Genomic DNA, 14,485 nt, shown 5'->3' on the forward strand with positions numbered 1-14,485 from the left:
TGGTCGAGATGGGAGGGGGATGTTGGGTGTAACTTCATAGACCTACTTCAAAGTAATACTGAGTAAGTATGGCTAGTATCGTCTGGGACCACTGTTTCCCTTACCGGGGGGAGAACAAAGCATTTCCCTGCCCACACACAAAAGAAAACTGCTACCGCGAGGTTGGAGCAATTCCGGTTCCCACTGCACCCGTGGTGGGTTCAAGCAGGGGAGCTGGCGGGGCTGTGGGGGCCCTGGGCCTTACCCCACAGCCCCCAACGAGGGACAGACTGTGTGGTGCCCCAGGTGGGCACTGGGCCAACCCTCCTGTCCCAAAAAAAAGTAACAGGAGTTGTGGGTGCCTCGGGTGGGCAGCGAGGCACACCATGTTTTTATTTTTAAAAAAAAGAGAATCCAAAAATAATAAACCGAGAATAGCTGTGAAATACTCTGCCGGCATTGGGGCACAGCATTTCATTATTAAAAAGAAAATACCCCCGGCCCCAAAAATAAATAATGGTCTGGGGTGCGCTGGGTGTATACCGAAACGCCCTATTATTATTTTTTTTCTAAACAGGACTAGTTGTGGCATGCCCTGGGTGGCACTGGGGCATGCCACTTTAAAGAAAAATATTTCGGCTCCTGCAGGAGCAAGGATCCACGTGGGTCCAGGGGCTCCCCCTGCGGCCCCTTATATAAAAAAAAACTGTGAATGTATTGGATTGGACCGGGACACCCACAAACTAAATTAAAAAAAAAGTAAATAATAAACAAGTGACGACAGATGCTCATTCATTATTCACTAATCCTTAAAGGACCGTCATATAATGCCCTGAAAGTGCTATTTATATATATTTTGTTCTTTTTGATGTCCCTAGAAGGGGCAGGGACATCACCTACGTTTGTTTTATGTTGTGGGGGGTTGTAATGTAGAGAGTTCTGCAGCCCCCCAGCAACGCTAGAAACAAGCATTAGAAATGCAATAGGTCTCGCAGCATTAGAGTTAGTGCTTTTAGAATTGTTAATGGTTTTTTTTGTAAATCTTTAGCATGAGGGTGAGGGTGAGTGAGGGTGGGTGAGGGTGGGTGAGTGAGTGAGTGTGAGTGAGGGTGTGTGGGTGAGTGTGGGTGAGTGTGGGTGAGTGTGGGTGAGTGTGGGTGAGTGTGGGTGAGGGTGAGGGATTGAGGGTGAGGGGTTGAGGGTGAGGGGTTGAGGGTGAGGGGTTGAGGGTGAGTGAGGGTGAGGGGTTGAGGGTGAGTGAGGGTGAGGGTGAATGAGGGTGAGGGGTTGAGGGGTTGGGGGTGAGTGAGGGTGAGGGGTTGAAGGTGAGTGAGGGTGAAGGTGAGTGAGGGTGAGTGTGGGTGAGTGTGGGTGAGTGTGGGTGAGGGATTGAGGGTGAGGGGTTGAGGGTGGGTGAGGGGTTGAGGGTGGGTGAGGGTGAGTGAGGGTGAGTGAGGGTGAGGGGTTGAGGGTGAGGGGTTGAGGGTGAGTGGGGGTGAGTGAGGGTGAGGGGTTGAGGGTGAGTGAGGGTGAGGGGTTGAGGGTGAGTGAGGATGAGGGGTTGAGGGTGGGTGAGGGTGAGTGTGAGTGAGGGTGAGGGTGAGTGAAGGTGGGTGAGGGTGAGGGGTTGAGGGTGATTGAGGGTGAGGCGTTGAGGGTGAGTGAGGGTGAGGGGTTGAGGGTGAGGGTGAATGAGGGTGAGGGGTTGAGGGGTTGGGGGTGAGTGAGGGTGAGGGGTTGAAGGTGAGTGAGGGTGAAGGTGAGTGAGGGTGAGTGTGGGTGAGTGTGGGTGAGTGTGGGTGAGTGTGGGTGAGGGATTGAGGGTGAGGGGTTGAGGGTGGGTGAGGGGTTGAGGGTGAGGGATTGAGGGTGAGGGGTTGTTGGGATAATTATATTTTGTACAGAACAGCGCAAGTGTGTGTTGAGGGTTTTTATCCCTCATCCCTATGAGAGAGGGGTTGGGAGGACGGTTCAAGCAGTGAAGAGGGCGTGGGGGGGTGAGCACGCAAATACAACTGTGTATCGAGATAGCATGTGCTTGCGGTTGCAGAAGGAACAGCTTCAATAACCCAGTGATAGTGCATAGATGGGCAGCCTTCCCAAGTACCACGCACGGCATCTTAATTGCAGCGAATACGCACAGCGAGCACTAACTTTTATTTTCAAGCCGCCTTCAACGCTCACGTCTTTCGGCAGCTTAATTTATGCTAATATCCACTCTTAGCTTTAAGCCGCCTTTGCTCATCATGTTCCCAAAGATATTTAAATGTAACCTAATGAAACAGGTTACCTTTATATATATGGCGAGTCAGCATTAAACTCTAGTTCTAAGCCGCCTTTAACATCTATGTCCTTGAGCACCCTCTCCTAAGCAAGTGTCTCTGCGAGCTCCGCTGTGTTAATGTATTTTAAACAAATGAGTTAGTTTAACTCCACTCGCACCTTAATTGCAGCGAGAACGCACAGTGAGCATTAACCTTTATTTCCAAGCCGCCTTTAAAACTCACGTCCCAGAGCAACGTAACTGATGTTAATATCACTTTTACCTCTAAGCCGCCTTTGCTTATCGTGTTCCCAATGATATTTAAATGTACGGCGGGAAGGGGAGGGGGCGGAACGGGGGCGGAGAGGGGAGAGGTGCGAGTAAAATAAACAAAAAAAAAGAAGCCGGAGGGAAGAGAGGGGAGGGGGGAGGAGAAATGCGACACGGCGGGAAGGGGAGGGGGCGGAACGGGGGCGGAGAGCTGAAAAGTGTTGCTGCAACGTGTGGATGCTTGTGAAGGACATCATGTAGTGAAGATGCTCCCTTGGCGTAAGGAGCATAGTAGAGAAGACGTGGTGAGGAGGCTGATAGCTGGTGAGTTCAGGATTTAGCATGCGGCCTGTGCATGTATGTAGGGGACATGCAAAAAGACCAGAGATGTACTTCGATCCTAGGACAACAAGTGAACGGGGTAGCTGGTTAGTATTTTAGAAAGGGTATATGCTGGATCTGTGTCACACGGCGGGTAAAATAAACAAAAAAAAAGAAGCCGGAGGGAAGAGAGGGGAGGGGGGAGGAGAAATGCGACACGGCGGGAAGGGGAGGGGGCGGAACGGGGGCGGAGAGGGGAGAGGTGCGAGTAAAATAAACAAAAAAAAAAAGAAGCCGGAGGGAAGAGAGGGGCGGGGGGAGGAGAAATGCGACACGGCGGGAAGGGGAGGGGGCGGAACGGGGGCGGAGAGGGGAGGAGCGGGTAAACAAAGACGGACATGCACGCGCCCGTGACTTTTAAGGTCAATGCGCATGCGCATAAGCTTAATGCGCATGCGCATTGACCTTAAAAGTCACGGGCACTGCAAGGAATCGCCACGATTCCTTGCAAGTTAGAAAAGAGTCGATGAGCCCCTATAGTCTCGCTTGCTCGATGCGCATGCGCATCGACAGGCGAGACCTAAAAAAGAACCTAGTTCTCCTGGGTCATTGAAACCATGACCCTAGGAGAACGTCCATATTTTTCAATAGCATTTCCCCAGGTTGGAGCTTTTACTCTGCAGCTGTGATTGCAGTGCCACCTAGGGGCTGGTTGTACGGTTGTAGTTTGTGATACAGTGTATCCCATAAACTACAAGGACTGTATGTGGTTCTCTTTATGATTGCATTTTTTGGGGTGTAAAATATAAAAATGTATAAGTAAGCGATTTATTTTCCTTTTTGTTCTGAAGCAAAAAATAATATATTTCGGACTACTTATTTTCACCCCAAAAATGTAATAATAAAACCTATGCAAAAAAAGTCACAGACATGTAGTTAAATAAAAACGTAATTAAATATTTTTTAATTAATCAATAATAATAAACATTGTACTGCATGTATCATTTACATTTTCATTTGAATAAAATGATTGCAAATTTTTGGGCAAAGATAATATATCTGCTTTACATATAGGGTATTTGGTGGGGGGAAGAGGGAGTTGGCAACAGGCCCTATGGTCAATCCCCTACTGCGCAGGGGTGCACGACGGAGGGTTGGCTTTACGTATGGAAGTAAAATATTACTTTCTGTAACAAAAAAATCCCTAAAAATTCAAAAAGGTTAAAGTAATGTTATAGTTAGGCGAAATGTTCAGTAACAACGAAACGTTTTAAACACAAAAAAATGCAGAAGTTCACCAGTGTTCGTTATCTCAAGTAACTATAGCTTGTGCCCTAAGGTAACTATAACGTACGCCCTCGCCATGCATTGGTAGTTACCCCACATATTTAATTACTCATGACATCTTCTATGGCGTCATTGATAATGTCACTGCAACATTTGTAGTGAAATTATTGATGAGAAAACTGTGCATGACGGGGCATGAGTTCTAGTTACTTTAGGACACTAGCTCTAGTTACTTGCAATAACTGTAACAATAACAGGTGAATTGCTGTGGTGACTGGAGTTTAAAACGTTACTGAGCATTTCACCTACCTGTAATGTTGAATATTTATGTGTGTGTGTGTGTATATATATCTATATCTTTACTAATATAATAAAGAGAGAGCCCAAACCTTTGAGGCGGGTAATCTCAGGAACCACAGCACCAATCACAACACCCAATACAGTGTTGGAAAGGGCAGTTGCAGCAGAAGGACATAGGCTAGGCAGACGCCCACCATATACATTTAAAAGGTATAAGAACCGTGCCAGCAAAGTAGTCCCTTGTGGGCGTGTCTGCGTTGTGCTCTGGGCGTGTGCTGGGGGCGTGACAAACGCTGGGGGCGTGTGGTACGTTCCGCCCTTCATGCTATGTCTCATATCGTGTGCTGTGGGCGTGTGCTGGGGGCATGGGCGTGTGCGGGGCGCGGGATTACGGAAAAAAAAGCGAGTGTTGTGCCCAATATTTCATTGTTTTTTCTTCCCAAGTTCTGTACATTCCAGCTCCGGGTGTGCTTGCCCCGCACTCCCAGTGACATGCACCTGCTTTACTGTATGGAGGTCCGGCATGGCGCTATTCCCAAGGGCCGGAGGGAGCGCAAACAGGGGCCATTGTGCAATAAATGTAATCTCACCTTAACTTCCGGTGAAGCCTGAAGCGCACACTGGAGATTTTCCACTTCTGTTGCGCACAGGCCTCGCGCCACGCACATCCGGACACAAGGCTCGCCTCCACGGAAATAGCAAGAAAGGGACTATCCCTCCCCCGGGAATATGTGATGATATTCCGGAAACCAACATCCCGCATACCATCACTCCGCAATTTTTATAAAGCAGGACTATTACTCCGCAAGACATCATTTCTAAAAACTTTTACAACGCATATGACTTTATCACGCATGCCATTATAACGCAAATGCATGTGTGGAACAGTCATATACATTGTAAAAGTACATTATTAAAACATCAAATATATGTTTGTATATATGTGTATATATATATATATATATATATATATATATATATATATATATATATATATATACATACACACACAATTTTTTTAATTTAATTAAAACATTTATTCTTTTAAATTGCATTATCTATATTATTTTTATTTATTATTATTTTATTTTATTACCCTTTACACCCTAAAAACTAATCCCACCCTGCTCCCTTTAAATACCCCTGCACCCCATAATCATAACCCACCCTTACTCCTTAAAATACCCCAACACCCTTAAACACTAACCCATCTTAACCCTATAAATATACCCTGTACCCCAAAACCCAAACCTATCCTAAACCCTAAAAATACCCATGTACCCCAAAACCCACACCTAGCCCTGAACCCTAAAAATACCCCTATACCCCAAAACCCAAACCTAGCTCTGAACCCTAAAAATACCCCTGTACCCTAAAACCCATACCTATCCTTAAACCCTAATACTACCCCTGTACCCCATAACCCAAAACTATATCTGAACCCTTAAAATACCCAAACACCTCAAAACATGTACCTCAGTACCCCAAAATATATTCCCTATACTTACCTTATCTAAACATTACAAAAAAACATGCTTTTACCATTCATGCATTTACAACGAATTTCGTTGAAAATGTATGCGTGGTAAAAGAATATAAAATGTAATGCCATGCGTTATAATGGCATTGCGGAGTCATGGTACTTTCGTAATGAAAGTATGCGGAGTGATGGTATGCGGAAAGAAAGTTGCGGAATAATGGGTGTTTACCCTCCCCCAGTAAGTAAATTGGTGGCACGGCGGCCCACATCTCCAGCAACATACTCCTATTTTTTCACCACCCATTTGAAAAATGCACAGGTCTCTCTCATTGATGGCCAGCACCGACATACACTTTTAGACACACCTCCCGCCACAAGTTCTAGAATTGTGAACTTTGGAGCTAGGGAGCTACGTTCGAATCTCGGCATCAGCTCAATATCCTGTGATTCCTGGCAAATCGCTTTGTCTCCCCGTGCCTACCACAAATGAATGTGTTCTTCTGTAATGTAAATTGTGCTCATGCCATGTTGTTGAGTTTGCGCTATATAATATTGCAAGGAAAAATAAAGTAGGGAAACTCGAGTTCACACACTAGTGAACGCGCACACTTAAGTGCATCAGCAGTGCACTGTGAATCGGAGCGTTTCACAGGCTGTCACAGATAAGAAATGCTATCAAAACGAAATCCTACAAAATAATATACTACTGGCCGACAGCAATTCATACCCGGACAACGTCGGGTCGGGCTGGTAGTGAAATTATATTTGTCAAATAAAGAATGCACTGTCAGTGTGAAAAAGAACTGAGCATCCCTCCTTAAATTGATTGCTCGAGTGGTGAAATGATATTCTCATTAACCCACTTTGGAAGATGCCTTAATAAGGATTTACACAACAATTTGCCACTGACCTCAGGGAGGGCAATTTGCTTATAGATGTTTGCTCGAAGCATAGAGACCTACTTGTGTATAGAGAAGAGAATACAACCCCTCTCAAAATTGGGAATCATGTCTGATCTCTAGCATTCTTTATAAAGCAGAGCCAAAAAACGCACTTGACTATCTGGAGGGAACTAGTCGGAACACCACAGTCTCAGCCACACGTGTTCTGACATAGCAAACGTAACCACGCTTGCCTTAACCTCACATATGTGTGGTTAAGGCATATGCACGGTCTAGTTGCTGGTAGGCTGGCGGAAGCAGGAAGAGGGAGGCTCGAGAGAGAGAAAGCGACGTTGTGAGGCAAGTGAAGTTTGGGGGATTAGTTTGTATGGGTTGTGTGTAGTTTTCAGGGCTGGGGTGTCAGGGTAGGTTACAGGGATGGGGTTGGGGTTATTTTCAGGGTAGGTGGGGGTCGGGAGTTTGGCTCAAGGCAGGGGACAGGAAAGGGGCAGTTTTCAGGCCGAGGGGGCACTTGGGCTGGGGCAGGGGGGAGATGGGGTAGGTTTAAGGGATTGGGGGCTGGTTTTAGGGCTCAGGGAGCCTGGGTCAGAGTAGTTTCTAGGGGGCTAAGTTTTAGATCTCAGGGCAGGGAACAGTAAAGGGGCAGTTTTCAGGCTGAGTGGGCAGTTGGGCTGGGGCAGGCGGCGTGGGGGCTGGTTTTAGGGCTCAGGGAAGGGAGCTGGGGTTAGTGTTGTTTTTGGGGCTAGAGGGTCGGGTGTTAGGGATCAGAATAAGGGTAGGGGAAGTTTATAGGGTGGGGCGGGTAGAATGGATTGCAGAAGGGCAGAATTTTAGGGCTCAGGGCAAAGGGGTAGGAGTGTGATCTTTACCCTACATGTCCCATTGCCAATCATGTCTTTACAACGAAATTGCGAGGTAAAGGCATGTGTGGTAAAGACGCGGTCGTGGTTAAGACCGTGTGGTTTAGGCATGCGTTGTTGAGGCATGCGTTGTTCCATCACACAACCCTCTCTTGATCATGTTACTGAGACTGGTATTCGATTAGGCCCTTCAAATGTGGAATATCTGGTGTTCTTAATGCATGATTCAACCTCCCAGGCAGATGGGGGTGTCAAAGGTACAAAATGACAAGTATTTAGGTCATTAGAGAACCCTTTGCAGATTAAGTTGAGCTCCCTAGCATAGATGTCTGAAATCAAATTTATCCATTATGGTTCAATAATTGATATTTGTGACCTACTAAATTTTATTTCTGTTAATAAGGCATCTTCGTAAGTTGTTTTCCTTTCCTGCTTTATGGAAGGAAGGAAGATTATGCTTCATCTGTTTTCCTTAGTGGTTTTTCCTTTCCTGAGTGTAGTTAATTGTTCTTTTTTTCTATTATATAAAACTTGCTCAAACATCTGTGTAAATATGGCTCTGAAGAGCTGACATTTGTTAAACTCATGACCAAGTTGCTGCTCCATAGTATGTTCCTCCATCGTCACCCTAATCGAATTACTCTTGTAGAGTACTGTTGTATAACTTCAGCTTATCAACAAGTCTGTTAAAAATGAACCGTTAGCTATGAAGAGAATTGTTAAAGTGTAAGAAGAACTTTATTTCAACCAAAGACTAAATGATGTTTCGATCATTTACTTGGGAGTTAGAGGACCAGTACCATTTATTAGAAGTCTGTAAACGTGATTACACCATCCATCCAGATTCCAACTTCTATCATGTAGATTACATAACACACTACCTTATCCCTTAATAGTTTGTGATCATTTAGAATGGTATGGAGCATGGCTTTCATTCAAAAATATCCACACATTGATCGCATAAAATGTTTTCATAATCATTAACAGCCTTTTAGGACACACTCAAGGTACTGCAGTAGGAATATAGACTTCAATACGACTATTAATAAAGACCCATCCATTTTCTGAGCGATCACTTCTAAAGTAGGGTCCCTTTTTTTAATCTGACCAGCAATTATCTTATACGGTTCTGAGATATTATTACAAGCAGGCTCGAGACCCTCAATTTAAAAATGCCTTACATCTGTAGTATAGATTTTATATAGAAATCTCTGAGTATAATTATATACTCATGTGAAACTTATGTTTTTAATGATAAAAGTGGACTCCCTTAAATAATAGATGATCATTCATTTTGTCTGGCGGAATATAAATATTAAACCGTTATAAAGGATCAGACCTTGATGCAAACTTCATCTTAATTCTAATTACAGCATGATAATGCATTAATATTTCATTTGATTCTTCAATTTAATAATATGTCGAGGCCCCCCTTTGCACAACCATTTGGCAAACGAATGATAGAAAAATAAATATATTATCTCTTTATTGGTTTAAATTTTTTTTTTTAACAGCGGATGTAGCAGCCCCACAATGCAGCATTTTAAACAAGAGGCACATCACATAACAAAAGATTTATATGTAAGCATCTCTCTTTGGACTTATAATTTCAGGTCAAAATGGTAAATCCAGGCGTCCCAAATTGTATTGCATTTGTGGGGACCACCTTGTGCCTGGTACATTGACAACCTTTGCTTGCCAATATCTTGTTTAGCCACAAAAAAGCTCAAACCAATTTGCATACCCAGACCCCTCTGATTGCTCAATTTTGCTGCTTTTCAAGAGTGCCTAAAGGCAGTAACTTGTTTATCATATTGGAGTGATCCAGTGTTGGTGGCTTGGAACCCCCAATGGTAAACCCCCTGATGGATACTGTCCAAAAGCCACTGACTGCCCCATGATACCAGGAAAAGGCTTCACAACATGCTATGCAAATTAATCTGAGAATGTGAGGTAATGTCAGAGTTAACATTTTAGAAACTAGAAACCATCTTTGGAAAGGAAAATGAAAAAAGATGAGCTAGCAAATCCTGATCCTTGATCTTGTTTGCTAACCTCTCCCACTAATTCCAGGGTTACCACTAGGGAAGATAAAGATGACAGTAAAGCTTGGTGGCAAGAGGATTATTGTTGTTGGCTAACACTTTCCCCAGTTTACTAGCTTTTTTTCAATGTTGAAGACTAACCATAGGTCTTCAGAATGTTGTTACGCTCAAGAAGAATGTTTCTGGACTTTCAGATAATCTGTTGGTCGAAAAATGCTTATTCTTTCCTTTATTCGGTTACTGATTCAGTGGTCCCGTAGGAGTAGTACCCTCTTTTTGCACTTATACGTGCTTATTTAAGCACCTCATCTATTCTTTAGTGAGTCTTTTCTTCCCTGGTACAGACCCAAACCCCTTTTGGTTTAGATTCTGACTGGTTTATTTCATGTTGGCAAGCTCTGCTGTACCATGATTTAGCTTTATAGGTCCCTGGAAGTCTATTGTTGCATCTCTGTCTGAAAGGCCTGATGTCAGGCATAGGTATACTCAGTCTGCATAGACAGACCCATATCTTAGGGTGGTGGGAGATCCAAACATTACTAACGTGACCCTGCTATATTGCTTCAATGTGAATTGTGAACACTATGTTCAGCTCTTGGTTGGCTCTAAGTCAGGAATCTTAACTACTTTGCTGAAAGCTAGGGACATAGGGTGGTTATCAGCTAAAATCACTTATCCGTAATGTAAATAATGTAGACTTTGACGCTGCTCCTTGTAGAAGCTAAACTAGTTTCTTTGTACAGAGGTGAAAGAGGACTTAGTTGAACTGAGGAATTGGCTTTTGTTTTTGTGTTAAGTAATTTTCCTTCTTTCGGTCAGCTAGTCACATATTCTGCATCTCTGTTTAATATTGTTTTCTTAGTGACACTGTTTCCCTCGCACCTTTTCTCCCCATTGTGCTTCACCATTAGTGGCTTTGTACCTTGTTGTACCTCTTCTAACAGTCAATTTCTTTTACAGGCGTGAAGTTCACCTTCGTACTGAACATGGTCCAAATCTTGATTTCCAGGTAACTCTTTCCTTTAGCAATCGATGTGGTCTATTTTGAGCAGCAATGTGCTACACTGTGTAAAACCTGCGGATTCCCATGGGTGGAGAGATAGGTGGAACATGTTTACTCAATTCATATCTTGACTTTTTTAAGATCATGTGCTGACAATTGTACTTGACACATGTGCCTTTTCCTCAAGAAATACACATAGTTCCCTGAGACAGACTGCGGGGGAGGTATGTGGACATACCAAGCGTTTCTGAGCTATGCTAGGGCTGAAATTACGTCTTTCATTCATCGCCTGCCGGACAGCCACCTATTCAGTTTCAAGGCGGTATGTCAAGTCAACTTACATGGTGACTAGGGTTGTTGCACGAGAACTGCAATGCATTGTGGATAGTGGATGCATCCCTATCCAACCATCTCTGACCAGAAAGGAAAAATACACCATAAAATGTCAGGACCAAGTGCCTGAACCTAGGGTGGGACTGTACACCTTCTTTACTCGTGTCCCGTCACATTGTATCATCATCTTCAGTATCCTCATCTTCATTGCTGCCGTCGAGGTGGTACAACATGTAACTGTCCCGGCCGCAGTCTTTCAGGTCTACCAGACCCAATGTGTCCAACATGCCCTCTCCCCCTTCTTGCGGGTCTTATGGAAATGTAGACCTGACTGGTAACTGATTCCACCCAAGACCCACTGGACTTCGTTAATAACAGGCTTGATGTGTGGCTGACTGTGCTCCAACCTTAGCAGCCTTCCAGGAACACGAGTTCTACATGATAAATAACCTTCTCTGGCACAGCTTACCTGGCTTGCAGAGACATGGGATGAATATGTAACTGACTGTCCGAGCCTTTCTGGTGGCACTAGCCCAACAGGTGATCAACAGTGCCCAGCCCTTCACCATTAGCCTGTCATGTGACTGATTCCTCCTACCCTACCTACAAGGCCTTCAATAATCACTGGAGACCTGTTGGAGAGTGTCCTCCCAAGCCAAATGACCCATAAGTGCCACATACCTTACATTAAACCAACTAAATATGATAAGAGTTACACCCTGGTACAGGGTTATCTTAAACATAAAGACCATGTTGGTTTTGAGTTCTACTTAGATGATATATACCCTGACATACATTGTTATAGATTACATTTTATCTGGCTATACTTTTAGATACACCAATACAGCCAGATGGAAAAATACCAAGGGTAATGATAAGCTATGCGACTGTGCATGGGGAGATAAAGACACCATCATGCATTTTGTGCTATTCTGCTTGAAAACATTGATTGACTTTATGAAATCGCTTGCGCCTTTTATTTGGGGCTTATAATATCATAGTGTTTTTAATGTTTGTATAATTGATATTGTTAAGGCTCATGCTAAGAACAATGAATACATTTTTCACTCTCAGACATGTGCAAAAAGTACAATTGATGAACAGAATGCAGAACAATGTCATACATTCACCCCAGTACAGAGATCTGGGCCTAAATCCATTGTTTTTTTGCTCACCGTGCTTTTCCAGTTTGTACCCAGCCATATGCAAAGCAGTCTTGACCCTGCGACCAATGGGAGCAGACCAGCCCGAACTGCCAGGCCAGGTGCTCCCTGGACTGGAAACCAGCATCCTAGGACCGGTTTCGGGTTTTCACCTCTCATCAGCCAGGATAGCTTGACTCCAGTGGCATGGAGAGCACGGGAACCACGTCTGGGCATAGCTGTCCCACTCAGGGTGTCAAATGCAAATCCCAGCATGCTTGTTTCCGGTCCAGGGAGGACCTGGCTTGGCAGTTCAGGCTGGACTGTTCCCATAAGGAACAAGGTCAAGGCTGATTTGCATATGGCTGGGTCCAAACTGGGGTGGTGCAGTGAGCAAAAGAATGATGGATTAAACCCAGATCTTTGTGACTGGGGGTTAATGTTTGCATTGTCCAGCCTTCCGTCCATCAATTGTTTCTTTTGCATATGTCACCCTAAGTGGGAAGGGTATGCCCAGACGAGGGTCCCATGCTCACTACACCACTGTATACAAGATAACCGGCTGATGAAGGGTGATGTCCTGAAACCGGTCCCAGGATGCTTGTTTCCGGTACAGGGATGACCTAGCTTGGCAGTTCAGGCTGGACTGTTCCCTTATGAACAGGGGCAAGACTAATTTGCATATGGCTGTGTCTAAACTGGGGCTGGGTCTAAACTGGGGCGGTGCGGTGAACAAAAGAATGATGGATTAAACCCAGATCCTTGTGACTGGCAGTGAATGTTTGCATTGTCCAGCATTCCGTCTATCAATTGTTTCTTTTTCATCTGTCTCAGACATACCAGACTTTGAGGAGAGTCTAAAAGTTCATATGATTGCATGTCATTATCATGCTGTACTGTGAGCTAAGCTAAATGTTCTATGAAAACCTTTATAGTAAGATGCTGGAACACTGCCAATGAAACAACAGTTTTGCTGACATTGATAATTCTCTTGGAGGATGCAGAATGTAAGGAATTACCTACACTTGTTTTACTGGGTGTTTGTCCGTTCTGCGGGTTGTAAAGGGGATAGTCTGATCCACAGTCTAACGTTAAACGTTGGCTTGTTTGCTGGAATTTGTCACTGTAAACCAGAGGGGCTTATGAGGTACAGAGGTAAGCCGTATTGAAGAAAAAGTGGGCACAGCTGCTTTGAAGCTACATTCACACACACAGCCTGTTAAAGGCATTTTTGATTATGCAAGTTTTCAAATAAATTATTTAATCAGCCAAGTCAAGGTCTCGAAACATGTTGCTATGTATGCATAATTTGTGTTATTTTATGCTTGGGGAACATGAAATCTGAGCAAGCTGTATTTCTCTGTCCATTGTAGTTCCTTGTGCAAGTCTTGTTTGTTCTTTCACACTATCAAGAGAGGTATTGGTGATGACTGTGTGTGTCGGTGTCACTGTGTTTGGTACTTTGAACTTGGTTTCTGGTTTCATGTAATGATCCTGGGGGAATAGACCCTAATGAAAATGCAACTTATGAAACCGGGATTTGTAACATATCTCTGCTAACCTCAGGACAGGACACTGATCCAGCAGAAAATAACCTATTGAACGCTGCCACTATCTCTGCCACTACACTTGTTTCATCTGATCCAGTACCTAAAGGAAGTAATCCTACATCTAAAACGGAGGGGTCTGCTGATATAAACTGGCAACCTGAAACTGACAATGGTTGCAACAAGGGGGCAACATTGAAGAAGAAGCAGAATGCCAAGGAGCAGGCTTTGCTACATTCTGTAGCATTAAAATCAATCTCAACAGATGGTTGCGCTAAAAAAAAATTAGCCCCCTCAGAAAATGGGTCACTACCAAAAGGGACGTTAAAGCTGTGATCTCAAGGCTATAGGGATCTTCTCCAAATAACGATGTGCAATCACAAACACAGAAATCTCTGGAATTGGAGCCTAGCCTATGCCAGGGCTCTGACATGGGCATTGTTAACGGTGCTAGTGGTGACGAAGCAGCTTGAGTCAATTTCGCAGGCAGCGTGGACGTTACTGAAGGGGGTCCCTCTCTACCAACTACCAATGCTTCTATTCCTGCTGCTTCTATAAATTTAAATGATCAAAGACAAAACAGTAGCGATGAACCTACTTTATCTGCTATCTTTCAACTACTCCATGATCAGAGAACGGAGATGTTAAGTAGCTTCAGCCAAGCCCGTGCTGATAGTAGTTTGATACAACAGGGTCTATCAGAGGTAGTAACTAAAGTTACTGGAATCACTCAAGAAATAACTGAGCTGCAAC

General features: G+C 44.2%; 1 protein-coding gene across 1 annotated transcript in view; it reads left to right on the plus strand.

Annotated features, from left to right (window-relative positions):
• The window catches only part of CHTF8 (chromosome transmission fidelity factor 8), a 67,699-nt gene that overhangs the window by 19,104 nt on the left and 34,110 nt on the right, over positions 1 to 14,485 (plus strand). Inside the window, exon 2 of the mRNA XM_086945771.1 lies at positions 10,668 to 10,716. Coding sequence (XP_086801897.1) covers positions 10,694 to 10,716 — 23 coding nt within the window. The 5' untranslated portion in view covers positions 10,668 to 10,693. The remainder of the gene's footprint in view (positions 1 to 10,667; positions 10,717 to 14,485) is intronic.

This window comes from Lissotriton vulgaris, chromosome 12 (genome assembly GCF_964263255.1).
Source record: "Lissotriton vulgaris chromosome 12, aLisVul1.2, whole genome shotgun sequence".
NCBI classification, from domain to species: domain Eukaryota; kingdom Metazoa; phylum Chordata; class Amphibia; order Caudata; family Salamandridae; genus Lissotriton; species Lissotriton vulgaris.